Source organism: Phascolarctos cinereus, unplaced genomic scaffold (assembly GCF_003287225.1).
Source record: "Phascolarctos cinereus isolate Bilbo 61053 unplaced genomic scaffold, phaCin_HiC Scaffold_4;HRSCAF=312, whole genome shotgun sequence".
Classification (NCBI taxonomy): domain Eukaryota; kingdom Metazoa; phylum Chordata; class Mammalia; order Diprotodontia; family Phascolarctidae; genus Phascolarctos; species Phascolarctos cinereus.
Window position 1 is genome coordinate 81,740,606 of NW_027555847.1, and position 19,290 is coordinate 81,759,895.

At 39.2% G+C, this 19,290-nt stretch overlaps 1 protein-coding gene across 4 annotated transcripts in view; it reads right to left on the minus strand.

Annotated features, from left to right (window-relative positions):
- The window catches only part of CCM2 (CCM2 scaffold protein), a 125,576-nt gene that overhangs the window by 14,033 nt on the left and 92,253 nt on the right, over positions 1-19,290 (minus strand). For all 4 annotated transcript variants that reach the window (XM_020971530.1, XM_020971528.2, XM_020971533.2 and 1 more), the window contains exons 3-6: positions 14,355-14,438; positions 12,692-12,875; positions 6,382-6,518; positions 4,410-4,545 (exon numbers count right to left, since the gene is read on the minus strand). In XM_020971530.1, coding sequence (XP_020827189.1) covers positions 4,410-4,545; positions 6,382-6,518; positions 12,692-12,875; positions 14,355-14,438 — 541 coding nt within the window. The remainder of the gene's footprint in view (positions 1-4,409; positions 4,546-6,381; positions 6,519-12,691; positions 12,876-14,354; positions 14,439-19,290) is intronic.

A 19,290-nucleotide genomic window follows, 5' to 3' on the forward strand; every position in this document is an offset into this window, starting at 1 on the left:
CTCCAATTAATGGGCACCAATCTCCAATTCTTTGCCACCACAAAAGAAGCAGCTATAAATATTTTTGCACTTATAGGTCTTTTCCCTTTTCCTTTGATCTCTTTGAGATACAGACCAAGAAATAACAGCATTGCTGGGTTGAAGGGTATACAGAGTTTTATAGCCCTTTGAGAGTAGTTTCAAATTATTCTCCAGATTGGTTGGACCAGTTCACAACTCCACCAACAGTGCATTAGCTACACTTCGAGTCTTATAAACCACTCTTCTTCATATACTTCTTACCGTTCTTCATACCTGGCTCTTTATTTCCTACCTTCCACGCCTAGAACGTGTTCCTTCTTTACTTCTACCTCTTAGAATCTCTAGTTTCCCTTAAGACTTCGCTGAAGTGCCACTTTCTACAAAAAGTCTTTACTAAGTCCCCCACAGCTTCCAGTGTCCTCTCTTTCAAAATCACCTTCCATCTATTTCAAATGTATTTTTATGTGAACATGTTGTACCACCTGACAAAATACAAGCTGCTTGAGGGCAGGGGCTATTTCACGTTTGTATTTGTATCCTCAGCATAGTGTCCCATGCTGGGCACACAGAAGGCTCTTAACAAATGCTTAGTGATGACTGAGATAGGACTCACATCCATCAACAAGGGAATACAGTTTAGTGCCAAACTGAACACAATCAACCCTAAGTGTTGGTCAGAGAAATTCAGAGAAGTAAAAGAACATTCAAGGAGGAGCCATGTCTTGATTGGAGCCTTTGAGAAAGTGTCAGAGAAGTCCAGTAAAGGGATGTACAGTATGGGCAGGAGAAACAGCATGAACAATGTATGTGTGAGAACATGAGTGGATTTGAAGGGAAAGGCTAGGATACAGTTATACAAGAATTTGGACAAAGGGAAGAAGCTCACTAAAAATATCCTATTAGGAATTTCAGTATTTAAAGAACAAACAAAAACTCAAACACAATTTAGAATTTACAAGTACTAAGTCCTTTTGATATTACCATTTTATGGGAAAAGGTAAAATGAAAACAACATTCCAGTTTTTATAGAGTCCTGGCATTTGAAGAAGGAAATAGGTCAGAAATCTTGGGCTTCTTAGAACAAGTTTCAAAAGAGCCCTTTGTTTTTATCTAAGTCAACAAAAGATAGGGGATGTCTGTCTTGTGACTACACTTCCTTCTATATTTTCCCCTCTAGATGAGAGTTCTGTAAGTAATTAATTCAATAGACTAGACAGATCCAGAAGCAAATGACCCCAATACCACAGTATTTAATAAACCCAAGAAAATGAACTACTGTGGTACTATTCAATAAGAACTGATGTGAAAAATGGCATGGTTTATGCCATATGCCATAACAAGTTCTAAATGATTAAGTGATCTGACTATAAAACATCACATCCTAAGAAACAAATTAGAGATTTGATAACCAAACCAGGGAACACAAAACAAGACACCCAACTTTTACTGTAGAATTTTTTAAAAATCCTTTGTATAAACAAAATCAATACAACCAGAATACACAGAGTAAAAAGATAAAATTGAGTGGGAAAAAAAATCTTTGCATTAAAGGTCTTGGGAAAAAAGTCTGATATTCAAGCTACATAAGCAGTTCACATAAATATGAGACTGAATCATTCCCCAATAGATTGGCTGTCAAAAGATATGGAATTTTCAAAAGAAGAATTGGAAACTATTCATGATATGAAAAAATGTTCCAAATCACTAATAATAAGAGAAATGTAAATTAAAGCAACTGAGATTTCACTTCACCCCTAAAAAGCTGGCAAAGATGATGCCTGATGGAGTTGACACTCCAAGCACTCTGGAAAACAATTTAGTATGATGCCGGAAAACTCACTAAACTGTTCACATCTTTTGACCCAGTGATCTTCCTCCTTGGTGGCATCCCCAGTGAGTTCAAGGATAGAAATATTTCATGTATAATGAAATATTCCACGTAGAACTTTTTTTCCCCCCTGGCTAGGCAGTGTGATTAAGTGACTTGCCCAGGGTCACACAGCTAATAAGTGTTATGTGTCTGAAGCTGGATTTGAACTCAGGTCCTCCTGACTCCAGGGCAGGTGCTCTATCCACTGTGCCACCTAGAACTTTTTGTGATAGCAAAAAAGTGGAAACAAAGTGAATGTCCACCAAGCTGAAGTTGTACTTCATTTTTATCACCCTGTCCAATCCCCTGACACAGACATCTACTGGCAAGGCTAAGACTATGAGACAGATAATGAACACCTTGAGAAAGGAGGAGAATGGTCTGAGGGTAAGTAGATAATGTTTTTAGAAAATTTAGTTGAAATGTTTTTGGCATATAAATAAATTTATTTCCCTCCCTAACAATCTTGTATTTATTTTGTGTGTATGTGTATAGGAAAATTCTCAGTTTCCAATATACTCTAATGAGGAAACAAATCATATAGATATAAATATCTATCTATATCCATATGACTTGTTTTCTCATTAGAAAGCAAGAGTAGGGATTGTCTCATTCTTTGTATACAAATACAAATCCCCAGCTCCTAGCACAGTGCATGGCACTTATCTTTTGAATTAAAAATGTTTGTTATTTATTGATTTTTCAAAGATTTATTGTTGCCTTTTTGTTTTTTACACCATGGACATTTCCCCTTAGCTATTTCCATCTCTAAGCCTTTCCTTTAATAAAGAAAAACAATAAATAATAGATTTTAAACAACTTTAGTAATGTCTGGTAATCTTTAAGTAGGTGATAAATTAGCATACCTGAGATTCTCTGATGTCTGGCTTGGTCTTTTAGTGCCCTGTAAGAAGTGGCTGTGTCTAGAGGCATGTGAGTTTGTATTCTCATGTGCTTGGACATGAGGGCTACTGTGAACTGGATTTGGTTTTAAAAACAAAAACAAACAGCCAAGATTTATAGAGCAATTGAAGGTTAGCAAAGCCCTTTGCTTGTTATCACCTTTGATTCTCAGTAACAGCAAAGTGAGGCACGTGCTATTATTATCACCTTTTTTCCAGTTGAGGAAACTGAGGCTGAAAGAGATTAAGTGATTTGTCCAGTTACATATAGCTAGTAACTGTCTGAGGCAGGATTTGAACTCAGTTTTCCCTGACTCTAGAAAAACCTTAGATCCTGATTGTCCCAAAGGGAAAGCACTGCACCTGGTCCAAAATTTTAATAATATCACTTGAGTCATTTCCCCAGTACATAAGTCATCAAAGGATATGGAAGTTTTCAAAAGAAGAATTATAAGCCACCTGTGACCATATGAAAAGATATCCCCAGTCATTAATAAGAAGGAAACGCAAATTAAAACAACTCTGAGGTTTCACGTCTCACCAAATTAGCAAAAATGACTATCCAACTATTCTGGAAAACAATGACAGCTGGTGGCACCATCGTGGACAGACCCCAGGCCTGGAGTCAGGAAGACCTGAGCTCAAATCCAGCCTCAGATACTTTCTAACTCTGCGCTCCTGGGCCCCTCACCTCTCAGTCCCTTATCTACTTCCCAGGTTGCAGTGAATATAAAATGAAATTATAATTGTAAAGTGCTTTGGAAACTTTAAAGCACTATGTAAAAGCGTGCTATTATGGTCTGAATGCCTTTCCTGGGGTGAATGAAGCCATCTTAGTAATTTTCCAGCCTACAAAGCATATATATCTATCTCCCCTTTTATCTCCACTTCTGTCCCAGTCTCCCACACTCACCACCCCCCTCATTCCTACACAGGAGAGCAGGGCTGTCCAGACAACTCTGTAATCTTTTTGCTCCTGGTAGGCAAATCTTCTTCACTTTACATCCCAACCCTCTAGAAGCAAGAATCAAAACAATACTACCACTGTTGGAATGGAGGTGATAATCAACTGCCTCCTGGCTTTCTTCACAAACCCTGTGACTCTCCAGGTAAGACTCTTACTATTTCCTGCCATTAGAATGTAAGCTGTTCAAGAGGAAGAACTGTGTAACATTTGTATCTGCATCTCCACTGCCCAGCACATATTAGTGCTATTCATTCATTCATTCATTCATTCATTCATTCATTCATTCATTCATTCATTCATCACTCATTCATTCATTCATTCATTCATTCATTCATTCATTCTGCCTTGGCCAGATGAAACCCAACAGGCTAAGAGTGTTCCCTTAAGAATGCTGATAAAATGGTTCTGCTTCTCTTTTGCTAGTGTCTTCTACTCCCCAAACTAGAGACCAATAATAGAGGGTTAATCTAATTAAGTGCTAAAACCGGGGACTTCTTTATGAGGGTCTGAATGGGAAGAGGGAAGACTCATTAAGAACAGTAAACTCCCAGCCGCAATGAAAACTCCTTAAGGTCCCACCCAGCCTGCAAAGAATCCAATGGGCAGTTCTCAGTCCCCCACAGATTTTCCTCCTCATTCAGCTACCTACCGCTGTGCAGGGACAGTTGGCGAGTGGGTGTAGAGGCCCCATCAAATATTGCTCGATCCAAGAAGTCTATGGTGGACTCTGTGTAAACAATCTGGAAGACTTGGCTGAGCAGAGAGCAGAGTTCTTCTGCAGCCACCTGGAAACAGGGCAGAGACAGTTACTTCAATTGGCTTCTTCCCCAAACTGACCTCTATGTGGGACATGGGCAATACCACATGCAGACAATGTGGGGGGTGATATCTGTTCTGCTTCCAGGATGAAATACCGGACTAATCCAAACACCATTTTGATTCTATCGAGGCCTTGCTCAACAACCCCAGGGCTTCTTCCCACATGCCTTCAGGTCTGACAATCAAAGCCTTCTCTAGTCTGGCCCTAACACACCTTTCCAGTACCATCTCTCTGTTCCAGCCAAACTGTTATACCTACTGTCCTCTGAACACACCTTACTTTTCTTACCTTCACACTTTTTGTTCATGAGTCCCCGGATGCCCTCCCTCTTCTTCACATCTTGCCCACAACTATGGTGCAGCTCCAGTTACCTCCTGGATGAAGCCTTCCTAAAGTGGGGTCTATGTTCACATCGATTACTGTCTATACAATAATTCTCTGATTAATGTTTTGTGACAGCTCATCTACTAGCATCTTAAACTGTTCGAATCTTTTATCGCCATTTCATACTCTTCACATTTGTATGTGAATTCACATTTTTATTGACTCTGCTAGATTGCTAACTCCGTTAGGCTTAGGATCATGCTTTATACTTCTTTGTATTTTCCACAGTGCCCAGGACTTGTTAATAAATACGCACTAATTTGATTTTATTCTTCATTAAAAACCCTAGCTTAGGGGTGTGGAACCTGCAATCTCAAGGCCACATGTGGCCCTCTAGGTCCTCTGGTGCAGCCCTTTGACTGAATACAAACTTCACAGAACAAATCCCCTTAATGAAAAGGATTCTGTAAAACTTGGACTCAGTCAAAAGGCTGTACCCAAGCACCTGGAAGGCCATAGGTTCTGCAGCCCACCCTAGCTTTTAGATGCTCTGTTAAATTATTCAGGCTTTGGCTACCAGCAGGGGCCATTGAGAGTAGGAGCCAGTCACACTTCATCTTAGACTTAAAATTGAGGCTGAATTTCCCCCTGCATACCCCCAAGTCATGAAGCTTAACGTAAGGGGTTGGTTTGGTTAAGAACTATCCTCTCCTCAAAACAGCAACCCTAATGGTCAACTATGCATCACATCACCACCTTATTGATGTAGTAATTTTGACATTTGCAAAGCACCTTAATATTCTCTCATTTGTTCTTTGCAACAGCCCAGTTTCAGAGACAGAGGGTAGTCATTCTCCTTCTCCCTCTTCCCACCTCTTCCTCATCCTCTCCCACTCTTTTATGGATATGGAAATGGAAAAATAGAGTGGTTTAGTGACTTGCTTATGGTCAGCTAGGTGTAGGGATCAGAATTCAGATTTCTAGATTTCCAGCCTTTTCCTACTACACCATGGGGAAGAGAAGGGAAAGAGGATTAAGAAAATAAAAACAAGAAAAAATGGGAGAATGCATTAAACTCACAAGGGGACAAAATGGATTTAGGTTTTCAGAAAAATTAATGATATGGCATCTCCCTTATCCCACAGCCTGCCAGGAAAGTCACTGTCTAAATGCATACCTTCCTAAATAAAGCTCCTTCTCCCAAGACAAGTCATTATTTTATATATTCATCCCTTTTAATGAAGTAATCAAAAACTACAGCCTGAAGTGAATGTGTGATGTGATCAGATGGTCATACAAATGGCACTGGTCTGAGAGAGGAATAAAAAGTACAGTAAAGTACCCGGAGAACTGGAAAACTAAACATGGTACCATGTTGACACTATCCTATTGAGCTGTGATAGACTTTTCTAATGATGAGCTGTCCATGCCAAAGGGGAAAGAGACCAAGTGAGCTTCTAGCTCCCTCCTATCTTACTTTGTTCTCTGTAGCCAGGATGACCAAGCAGCATGCTTCAACGGGTACCACTCCGCTTTCAGACAGGGAGCCCGAGGTGAGGGTTTTGGAGCCTTCTGCACACAGGCTCTGGCTGGGGGAGATTCCAGGGTCCTGAGCTGAGGACACACAAATAATCCATTATTAATGCAGCCAAAAGGGGGAGGAAAAAGACATAAGCACTATTCCTGAGAAAGAAGAGCAGGCTGGAACTCATATCCAGAACTAGGCTCTGAGGCCTTGACATCACTCACTACAAAGCCAATACAAAATCTGCCTGCCTTCAAGGAGCTTACATTCTAATGGGAAGATACCACATATTCATGGAACAAAAAGTGAGTACATGATATATACAAAATAAAGACAAGGAGATGGGAGAGTACTAACAATAAAGAGAATCAATAAACACTTCTTGAAGGAGGTAAGCTAAGTTCTCAAGGGAGCTAGAAACTCCAAGAGGTAGAAGAGAGGAGAGAGAATACTCCAGTCATGGAGGCTGTATTAAAAAAAGTTGTATTAAGAAGGACAAAAAACCAGATGAAGTTGCATACAGTGATTAGGAATAACTTGTCATCCACCTGAAGGACAGCCTTGAGCTGTGATGAAAAAGACCAACTCAAATAGAAATGGGGTGGGGGTGGAGCACTGAACCAACTGTACATAAGGATCCCATGGGCTACAAACTGACTTAGAAAACGATATATTAACACAATCCACCTTCTACTGTATTTTTATTTATTTTGTTAAATATTACTCAGTTACATTTTAATCTGGTTTGGGCTACAAGCACAGGCAGGCTGCATGTCTAACACCTTTGGTATAGAGCTAAATTGTGAAGGACTTTATATGACAACAGAATTTGCATTTTATTTTGTAGGCGGTGGGAAATTCAGGGAAGTTTCCTGAAAAGGGGAGTGATTTCTCATCTATAAAATGGGGATAATAATAGTAACTACCTCATTTTTTCCAGAGGTTTTTGAGAGGCTCAAATGAGATGTTTGTAAAGTGCACTGCAAACTTTGTACCATTACATAATTATTAGTAGTTATCATTATTGATGATCCGTGGAAAAAGGGGAGAAATTCAATTAAATTCAACAATCACTTATTATGTACCTTCTGTACAAGGAACTATGCTAGATGCTACAGACACAAAAGCAAAAATGAAACAGTCCTTGCCCTTGAGGAGCTTGCATTTTATCAGAAACAAGACCAATGATGCTGTCAACCTGAACCAAGAGCAGGAACTAGATACCAGAAAAGAGTTTATTATTCTTAGAAGCTCAGGTAGAACCAACAGCAGAAGCAGGGATGAAACTAGCCAGAACCAAAGGTTCCTAAGTTCTAAGCCGCCTAGATACAGACAAAGCTGGGTCATTCCCTCACCTTAAAAACAAACAAACCAACCCCAAAACCCCAAACCTCTATGTTGCCAACCTGGAACAAAAGGTAGAAGCAGCAAGGAAAGTGAATTGCTATTGTGGATCTGATTCATACTGACAAGAAGGATCTTGGTGCTAAATTGATAACCTTGGAGGCTAGCTCTTTCTCCATCCCAGAAGGGCTGATAATGAAGGAAAAGAAAGCAGGGGACAAGTCTGACTACAAAACAAAAGGTACCCTGGATGCTGGGAGAAGAAATTTCAAAGAATTCAGAAGATGGGTAGGTAAGGTCCTATGGATTCAAATTCTACAAGGAAGTTAGCCCAGAAGAGATAGGAAGCTCTGGAAAATGAAACTCTGAAGACACTAAAAGAATTATTCCAAATGAAGAAGAAAAGGAAGAGCAGTCTAAAGAGACCAGTTAAAAAGACAAACAGAAGATGGAAGCAAGGCCAGGTTGTAGAGAATCCACATAGAATTGTGGCCCAATCCTGTAAGATTTGTGAGAGGAATGCTAACGCTCAGCATGAACTGAGGCTGTCCAGAAATGCTAAGGACAACAAAACAAAGGATTTAAAAGACCCATACCGGGTAAAAGAAGAGACTCAAGGAAGGAGTTGGTCCCATGCTTGGGATGAATCATGTAATAACAAAGTTTTTTAAATGGCAAAAGTACCCAAGTATTATTTTATAAAGGAACAGAATATAAAGGGTCAATAAGGTATCTGCACCTAAAGGTAAATCAAGAGAAAGGAAGGGAGCACCTAGCTACCTCGGATGATTTCACAGCAAAGGCCCAGACAAACTTCACTCCAGGGTACTCAGAGTCAGGCAGGGTCAATGACCTCTGAAAGAACCCAGAGAGAGGTACTGCAGGACTGGAGAAGGGCAAACGTTTTCTTAATTTTCAAGAAAGAGAGCCTGCAAAATAAACAACAATATCTTTACTTAGATTCCTGGAAAATTCTGAAAAATAAGAGATGGCAATTGAACATTTAGAAATAGAAGAGGGAATCAGAAAAAGTTAGCTTGCAAAAGGTTCCTCGAAGACAGGTCATGAAAGACTAACTTCATTTCCTTTTTGATAGAGTTACTCCACTAGGAAGATTAGGGGAATGCTGTAGAAAGAGTTTACTTAGACTTCAGTAAATAATTTGACAAAGTTTCACATGCTGAGGAAAAGATGAACAGGTGTGGTCTAGACAAAGGTATAATAAGTAGATTTGGAACTGGTTGAATGGAAGGTAGGTGGTGAAGTATATAGAGTGCCAGGCCTGGAGTCAGGAAGACCCAAGTTCAAATCCAGCCTGAGATATTTACTAGCTGTGTGACCATGGGCAAGTCCCTTAACTCTGTTTGTTTCTTCATCTGTAAAAATGAGCTGGAGACAGATATGGCAAACCACTCCAGTATCTTTGCCAAGAAAACCCCAAATGGGGTCATGAAGAGTCGGATGCAACTAAAACGACTGAACAAGAAAAAGAATGGCTGAACTCAAAGAACAGTCTTTAATCATTTGATATCAATTTGGAAGAAGTACTCCAGGGATCTGTGCTTGACCCAGTGTTGTTTAGCATTTTTATCCATCACCTGAATAAGGGCACAGACGGCATGCTTATCAAATATTCACAAAGAACAATTCTGGGAGGGACAGTTCACATACTGGATGGCAAAGTCAGGATGCAAAAGTATCTCAACAGGATTTAATACTGGGTCAAATCTAGTGAGATGAAATTTAATAAGGATAAATATAAAATTTACATCTGGGCTCAAAAAGTTTTTTTTTCTCATGTATAATGAGGGTATATAATAGTTCATCTGAAGAAGAATCTTAGGATTTTAGTGGACTGCAAATTCAATAAAAGTCAACAGTGTGACATGGCAGCCAAAAAAAGCTAATGCAATCTTAGGCAACATTAAAAGAGCCACAGATTTGAGAAGTGGCAGTCACACTGTGCGCAGCCCTGGTTGTATGACATCTAGAGTACTGTGTTTAGTTGTGGGTGTCACCTTTTAGGAAGGACACTGATGATGAGGAAGAGAGTGTCCAGATGAGAGAAATTTGGACAGTGAAGGGTCTTAAGATCATGCCGTGTGAGGAGGAATGGTTTAAGGAACTGGGAATGTGTAGCCTGGACAAGAATAAGGGTTGATGGGGCAACTAGGTGGCACAGTGGATAGAGCACTGGCCCTGGAGTCAGGAGGACCTGAGTTCAAATCCGGCCTCAGCCACTTAACACTAACTAGCTATGTGACCCTGGTCAAGTCACTTAACCCCACTGCCTAGCCAAAAAAACCCCCCCAAAACAAAACAAACAAACAAACAAAAAGAATAAGGGGTGATATGATGGCTGGCTTTAAGTATATGAAAGACTATCATATGCAACGTGGACTAGACTTACAATACCTGGCCTCAGAGGCACAACTAAGAACAAAGGATCAACATTTTAAAGGTAGATTTAAAATGGATGTTAAAAAAAAAACCTTCCCTACACTTCCAAGTTATCCAAAAGTGGAATGAGCTATATCAATAGATAGCCATTTTTCCATTACAGACTTCAAATAAAGATTGGATGATTCCTTGTAGAATGTTTTAGAAGAGATCCTGGTTGCTCTAGAAGGTCTCTGAGGCCTCTCCCAATTCTGAGATTCTACTCTTTCTCAGTCTTTTGCTGGATCATCTGTCTCTGTCCTGGACCTTCTACTCTTTCTACAAGCTGTCTGTGTGACCTTGGGCAAGTCACTTAACCTCCCCTCAATACTCTTGGCAACTCTCTAAGACAACAGGTTACAGAGAAGTTGCAGACCAGCACTGGGAAGAGGAACTTTCCTCAATCAAGAGTACTCCCCACCAGTTAAGTCAAGGTCTAGTCTATAGCCCTAGCAGGACTCCCAGATTGAGATAGCTAGCCTCAGTCTGCCGAGTTTCAGTTCCACATTGTCAACTACCCACTGGACACCCTGAAATGGATATCCTCTCATCATCTCAAACAGTTCAAAACAGAACTCATGACTTTTCTCCATACCTACTCCCTCCAGAACTTCCTGAGAGGCTGAGTTTACTGCTACCCTTTTAGTCACTACGTTTGCAATCAGTGTCCTCCACGCCTGGGATACACTTCCTCCTCACTGCCTTTTAGGAGCCCTGGTTTCTTTTAAGACTCAGCTCCTGGGCCACTTTCTACATAAAATTTTTCCTGGTCCTCCCAGGACTTGTGTCTCACCTTCCAAAAGGTTACCATGAATATGCTTTGTACATATCTATATATGCACATTATCTCTCCCATTAGATAGGGGACAAGTCTTTGGAGGGCAGGGGCTGTTCTACGTATTCATAGCACCTAGAGAAATAGCTAGCATTTAATAGTCTTGTTGATTGATGGATCGGGTTCTACAGCTTGCAATGCAGAAATTCTGTTGTAGCTCTGTTAGCCTCATAAATCCTCATGCCTTAATAAAATAGTCTTTGGAGAATTCAAGAATGTGTTCCTATCAATAACTTATTACAAGGGAGACAGTCTCTAGCCTTGGCAGAGCCAAACAATTGTGGTGTTTTGTCATATACATATAATCACAAAGTATAATAATAAGGTACATGTTTAGTACATTAACCAAAACTAGAGAAGGAGCTTAAACCCGATCATAACCTCTGTTTTTATTGTCTCTTGTTCATCTGATATTGTCTAATGAAGACCTATACCTCACTTCCACTTTTTTTTTTGCTACCTTTATTCTTCAGGCAGTTTCCACTGATAACTGAACATGTATGGCCAGGATTTCATAATTTGGTAATTTGTTTTAAGATGTGGTCTCCAAGAATATATAGGGTTTAAAAATGTGGAATGCCTCTATTGAGAGAGGATGATAAAATGGAATAAAAGAAATTCCCTCACTGTTAAATGAAAAGCATTCCCTGGGGTCTATTCTTGCAGAAAAGGATAGAATGAGGAGGGAGCTTTTGGGGCAAGTTAATGAAGGAGAAAGTGGGCCATGCTCCACTGCAGAAGATATGATAAACAAAGGCTAAGAACAAAAAGTGCATTTGATGCACAGAACAGAAAGGCCAAATCACAAGGTTGAAATTTCTAGTGCCTTACTCCATAAACCATCCCAACTTTATCCTTATGGTTTAAGACCACAATAACCTTCACCCATAGATAGACCAATACATCAGGCCAGATTATTCTCCTGTGACCATATAAGACAGTGAGTGACCTTACAGCTCAAATCGTATGTCATGGGATGACTTGTAACAAAAGCCCATGTGTCCCAAATGCATAGTAAATCTCAAATTTTAAAGAAAATAACTCAGGGACAGAACTATATGTCACCCTAAACCTATAAGATAATCTTCCTTCTGCAGTGCACACTGGCACTCTTATGGCTTAAGAGGCTTGAATTGACTGGTCTAAAGCCACTCTGATAATAACCCTTTGGAAGGAAATAGGCTTCAGGGTCAATCTTAGCCTAAAAGGAGTTAACTGGTCCAGAAGCAGGGTCTAGTTACTTCCAGCAACATAAATTGAGAACTCTGGATGAGCAAAGTATCACATTAACCTTGATTAAGTGTTATTTAATAAGGTTTCTTTCATCTTTAATTCCAATTGTATTCAAAACAGTGGCTGGGGTCTGCAGAAGGCAGACAGCTGAAATGCAGTGCTTAAGTTAACTATGCTGTTAGGACAGGATAAGATTAGTCAGTGTCCCAGTATAGACTAATAAGGTTCCTATCTTGGTAGCAGTCTAAGATTTCACAGTTCTAACAAACCTTCAAAATAATGCCAAGAAAGCTGTCAATACAGTTTTAACATGTGTTAAGGTTTCATATGCATTTGAGAGAATAAAGAACAGTGGATGAAACAGAAGGCTTGTGCTCAAGGATCACCATTTAAACCTGGTTCTGAAAGTACCTGTTTTCAGCACCACTAGGTGCGATGAATCATCCCGGATGTAGGAAACTGCTGCAATGTCATGGATGGGAACCCTGAGTATGATGTCTTCTCCATCTCTCCACACCAGCTTTATGTTGTAGGCAGAGAGACTGATCACAGCATCGTGTTCCTGGGTCAAGTGCCCAGGGAGCTGATGAGCCCTCTGAAAGAAAACCATGGGCCATCAGAAAATGGAGGTTCTTCTGCCTTGGGTATAGGCCAAAAAGTCTGAACCTTTTCTCTGAAGAAGAACTCTATATGTAAGAGGTGACACTATACATTCATGTAACTTGATCTTTTTAAACAAGCATATGAGAATTCTACATCCAAATGAGTTGCATTCTTTTCAAAGTATTCCCCCAAGGGAAAAAATGCCTTAAATCTAACAATAGTGCCCCTTGTCAAAAAACTTTTTTTCACTTCTTCCTTTTGAACTTATTATCTTGAGAGCCTGTGGCCATTTGCTTTTAATAATATTAATGGATGGAATATCATCCATTAAAGGCAGATTTGATTTTTTTAAATAGACAAGTAATTTGGGACCAAGTCTAATGAATAAGAGGAAAACAGGGATAGATAGTTATTGTTCTCAAATTTCTTGTGGCCTTTTCCCTGGATCTCTCCCTTGAACTTATAACAGTCTATTCTTTATAATAGTTTATACATACATACATATATGTGTGTGTGTGTGTGTGTGTGTGTGTGTGTGTGTATGTGAGTGAGATTCCCTCCATTAGATTGAGGCCTTTGATAACAGGCCTTGCAATGTATCTATCTTTGTATCATCAGTTCCTAGCACAGTGCCCCACATATGGCAGATACTAGAATGGTTGAACTGTCAAATCATTATATGACCACAAAGAAAAGAAACTAATTTTCTTGTGTGCTTACTAAACTAGCACTGAGAGCAATAAGTAATCAGCCTCCCAAAGTGGATATTTTGAAGCATAAAATTCATCTGTGTATGTAAGTTCTAGTGTATGTGGGTTTTTTTTCCCTTAGGTGCACATCAGATATAACATATAATATAACATATAATGATGATGACATAAAAACTACTGAGGATTTCTTCCCAATGCATTATATAGGGGGAGGGGAAATGGGGAACACCTACAATGTTGCATGTGGCCAACCCATTTCTTTAAGCCTAAAATCCCCATAAGGAAAAGGACCTAGTTAGATTAGGCATAAGTCACTAGCTATATACACTTTGAGCTTCTGCTCTAAGATGAAATAAGCTAAATTATAACCATTCCTATTGTGGCCAATGGCCATCAAAGGACTATTCTCACCCCAAGTCCTCTTCTGCCTAAGGTGGGAAGGAAGAGGCAGTACAGTACATCAATTAAAAAAAAAGAATGAGAAAGAGTTTATTCAGATCTTGGAGGGCTGTTCTATTTGGTGACAACTATGATGACCTTTGGCATCATCGCATATCTTCAACTTGACCACAGTTAACTAGTACATCCATTATGGAAAATATGCCTAAATCTTTTAAAACCCCTTCTTATCAAAGTCTACATTTTAGCAATTAATGATGGTTTATTCTCAATGATTCTAAATTAGGTTATCTATCTTCCTTGTGTGGGGAGAATCAAAGGACTATAATATAGGCTTTAAGATTATAGTAAGATGTACTCACCTTTGCATTATCTATGAAATGCAGAATTTCAGTCCGACTGGAGGGATTCAGGTATCCTGGGACTGATGTTAATTGGCCTAAATACTGAAACAGAAAAAGGAACTTCTTTTACTCCTTACTATATTAAGAACACATATAAAGAGTCTCCTTCTACAAGTAACTAAAAACAGAGCTTCTTTTAATGGCAACAAAAGTACAATTTAGTGGCAAAACAATAGTAGAATTTGGTAATGGATGAAAGGGGAAAGGAGGAGAATTTTTTCATTCAATGAATTAACAAAACATTCCCAGTGCCAGGAATGGTGGCACTTACTACACCTACCAAAATTCAGTGTGAACAGTGACTGTTTCCCTTACATTTGAAACTCTGTCTTGGGGCAGGTACGTGGTGCAGTGGATAGAGTACTGGCCCTGCAGTCAGGAGGACCTGAGTTCAAATTCGACCTCAGAAACCTGCTATCTGTGTGACCCTGGGCAAGTCACTTAACTGCCTTAAAAAGGAAAAAAAAGAAAAGGAAAAAAATAAAACTATATCTCAATATGCAATGACATCAAATGCTAAGGCAACATACCTCTCAAAACTTCACAAGTTTAACAGAATTAGTTGTACTGTAGATTTCTTAAAAAAGATAAACAAAAATAGCCTTCCTATAATCGAGCCCCTAGGTCATTATAAGAGAACCTGATAGGCGTACAGTGTACAGAAGCTGGATCTGGAGTCAGAAAGATCTGAGTTCAAATCTGTTCAAATCTAAGTTCAAAGCTAGACACTAGCTGTGTGACCCTGGGCGAGTCACTTAACTTCTGTCTACCTCAGTTTCTTTATCTGTAAAATGGAGAGAACAATATCACCTACCTTCTAGGGTTGTTGTGAGGATCAAATGTGATATCTTTAAAGTGCTTGGTGGAGCAGCTAGGTGGCACAGTGGATAGAGCACCAGCCATGGAGTCAGGAGGATCTGAGTTCAAATCTAACCTCAGACACTTAACAATTACTAGCTATGTGACCTTGGGCAAGTCACTTAACCCCACTGCCTAGGTGCCCCCCCAAAAGAAGAAAAGAAAGTGCCTGGCATAATGCCTGGCATATAGTAGGTGCCTAATACATGCTTGTTCCCTTTCTTCTCTTCTGATAATTAAAATATAATGTCCAATATAAGCTTGGCAAACTACCAAAGACACACAGCAATTTTAATGTAATGGTTATTAAGCACTTATTTGGCATGTGGCAAACATTAAGGAATTCATTGTTTTTTTTTATTAGTCTTAATGGATTTCAAGTTCATAAACAGAATTTAGTAATTACTACCAGATTCTAGACTACCATGCTTTTCTCGTACAAAAAAGATTTCCTGGGTCAAGCACCCATCAATCTTCCATTAACAATTTTTATTATATGTACTGTATACCTAACATTCAAGCATACTGCCATGTTTCAGTCCTATATCTCTATAGTTTTGACAATATTTATACAGATGTTGGTCCAGAATGATCTGGCCAAGGAGCTGGCATTTATGTAGCACTTCAACATTTGCAAAGCACCTTATATGCATTATATTATTTGATGATGTATGGGAAGGGGTGGATTTTGAAAGCTGTCACTATCAGACACCGAAGTTAGTGACATTTCCTTAAAATCTATGCGTTAGGGGTAGCTAGGTGAAGCAGTGGATAGAGCACCACCCCTGGAGTCAAGAGGACCTGAGCTCAAATTTCGCCTCAGACACATCACTCTGGGCAAGTCATTTAACCCCAACTGCCTCACTTCCCCCCCAAAATCTACATGTTAAAGTCCATTCAAAAACCAAAGTTAAAAAAAAAAACCAAAACACCAAACAAACCAAAACCAAAGTAGATGCTCACACCTCCTGCCCTCAAACACACTAGCAGTTATGCTAGGGTTAGGTCCTAGTAGTTTGCTGTTCTTCATGGTTTTCACTGCTTTTCTGTCTTAGAGATTATAGCAATAGCCCTATTGTGGAGTTTCCAGAGCAGTTTTATTCATTTCAGCAAATACATATTAAGTACTTACTAAGGGCAAAGCCCTGTGTAGATTATGGGCATGCCATAGCACAAATGAAATAGCCATCAGCCTCAAGAGTATCTGCCTACTTGGGGGATACAAGATGCCTTTGTGATTTTGGGCAGGTGACTTTGTCGGTTCTAAATCTTCTCACCCCATATATGCTTTCAAGGACATGGAAGGTAATTGGAGGCAAAGTACTAACAAGAAGATAGGGAAGGCTTCACAGAGAAATTGGGACCAGAGCTTAGCCTTGAACGAAATCAAGATTCTGATTGGCAGAGATGAGGAGGGAGTGAGGTTCTAAACATGTGAAAGATTCATCTGACAAAAGGTTGGGAAGGTTAGTTTGAGAAGGGCTTGAAATGCCTTCTCTAACTTCAGTCAGTTTCAACTACTACACTATCTGTTCTTTGATTCACTCATAGCACCCTGGGATAGGCAGGTGATAATCCCACACAGTCCTCTACTCTCATCAGGCCTCATCTCAAGTACTGTATTTTGTTTTGGGCACCACAATTTTTAAAAGATATTGGTAAACTGAAGAATGTGCAGAATGGTGAACGGCCTCCAGCCCATGACATACGTGTATGAGGATATGGTGAAGGAACCGGGCACATTTAGTCTTGAGAAAAGAAGACTTTAGGGGAGGTATTTGACTTTGAAGGGCTATCACATGGGAGAGGAATGAAGACTTATTTTGTTAGGCCTCAGGGAAATGAATAGGAATAATGGGTGTGAGCTGCAAAGAGGCAAATTTAGGTTTGATGTTAGGAAAAATTTTCTAACAATCAGCACTACCAAAAGAGAGAAACGGATGGTTCTGGGGGTGCTGTGCTCAGGGGGTACAAAGGATAAAGTACTTGGCTGAGGAGTCAGGAAGACAGGTTCAAATTTGACCCTAAACACATACTAGCCACTTCACCTCTGTCTGCCTCAGTTTTTTCCTTTGTAAAGGAGGATCATAATAGCACCTACTTTATGGGGTTGTGAGGATCAAATGAGATAATACTGGTAAAGCGCTTATTAGCACAGTACCTGGCATACAACAGATGCTTAATCAATCCTTATTCCCTCCCCCCTTCTTAGAGGTCTTTGAGCAGTGGCTAGAGGATCACTTGTTTGGTTTGTTATAGTGGGAATTCCTTTTGTATATGAGTAGGATTAGATGTTGCTGAGGTCCCCTTTAACTCAAATTCTGTGATTACATAAAATGAAAAAGCATTTGCACAAACAAAATTAATGTGGCTAAAATAAGGGAAAGTTAACTGAGGAAAAAATTCTGGAAAGCAATTTGGAACTATACCCCAAAAGTCACTAAGCTGGGAAATAACCTAAAGAAATCAAAGAATAGAAGGACCTACATGTAAAAAAATATTCACAGCAGCACTTTTTATTGTAGCAAATAATTGGAAATTAGGGGGTACCTATCAATTGGCTTTGGCTGAACAAATTATGGCATAGAGAAGTGATGAAATATCACTGGGCAATCAGAAATGACAAAAAAGATAAATTCACAGAAACTTTCAAATACATCTATGGATGGAAGCAGAACGAAGAGAGCAGAAGTAGGCAAACACTCTAAATAATGAAAGAAAAATAGCTCTGAAAGAGTCAAGAATTCTGATCAATGAAGTGACTAACTATTACTTCAGAAGCTTGGTGAGGAAAATGAGGAAGTATGCTTCTCACTTCTTGACAGAGAGATGATAGACCAGAGGTATAGGACGAGACCTATATTTTAAATATACTCCTTTCATGGATCTGTTTTGCTGAACTATGCTTACAACGAATAGTTTAAAAAAAAATTTGTGTGAGAGGAATTATGGAGGGAGGGGGTTGATAATGATGTATCTCCCTGCGCAAAAAATAAATAAATAAAAGAAAGGAAAGAATATCCAGTATTTTGAAAAAGGCTCAGAAGGGTCCAGAGGGAGACAAGCAGGATAATCTGGGAGCTAATATGTTGGATTTTTTTATATTTTGAAAAACCCAAGCTGTACATAGAGATCTGTGGCTTCATACACATTACTCTTTTTCTGTTTAATACGATAAAAAAAAAGTATATAACAGTCATACTTGTTGATGTCTGTCAAGTTCAGAATAACATAAAATAAAAAGAATACAATATCTACTTCAAGAATTTCTTTGCATGTTTTGTACTAAACATAGCTAAAAGAGCCCCTTTATTGTTTCTTGGCTATAGTCTCATTTACCTTATCTCTTCTATTATCTTTAGCTCTGAATGAGCAGTCATTCATTTTTACATTCCCCATAATACTAAAGACAGTCTCTTTTATAAAGAGGGCACTCAAATTTTAATTGACTAAATCAATGAAATGAAATGTTAATAAGTTTACAGAAAACACTAAGTTGTTGTGAGTTAAAATCAAATGGGCTTGACAGACATTCATAAAATACTGTAATGGATCTGAGATTTCATTAATTTGGTAGTCTCTTCCAGTAATGCAGATCATAATCCATTCATGTTTGCCCATCCTATGCAACTCTTGCCTCGGTCCTCCACCTGTCGGTTGGTCAGTCAATAAATATTTATTAAGTACCTACTATGTGCCATTGTGCTAAGTCTAACACACTGGAGACCTTTCTTTGCTTTCTCCCAGCATTGAAAGGATACCTGAGGAGCAATGTGGTTGTCCACTTGCTATTCCTTGTCTTGCCACATGGCCAACCCATCTTATCTTCCTTGATGATATCTTTTACTCTTGTTCTTCTTTGAAGGTCCTCAAGGTTTATAAGTTATATCATGTGCCTCAACACTGCCCTCTGTTTGAAAATCCTTTCTAGAGAAAGGGGACACAAAGATAAATAAGACAGTCTTTGTTCCTAAGGAGCTTTAATTAAACCTAGTTGGACATTTCATTTACTATCAGACTTGGTTAGTTTAAGTAA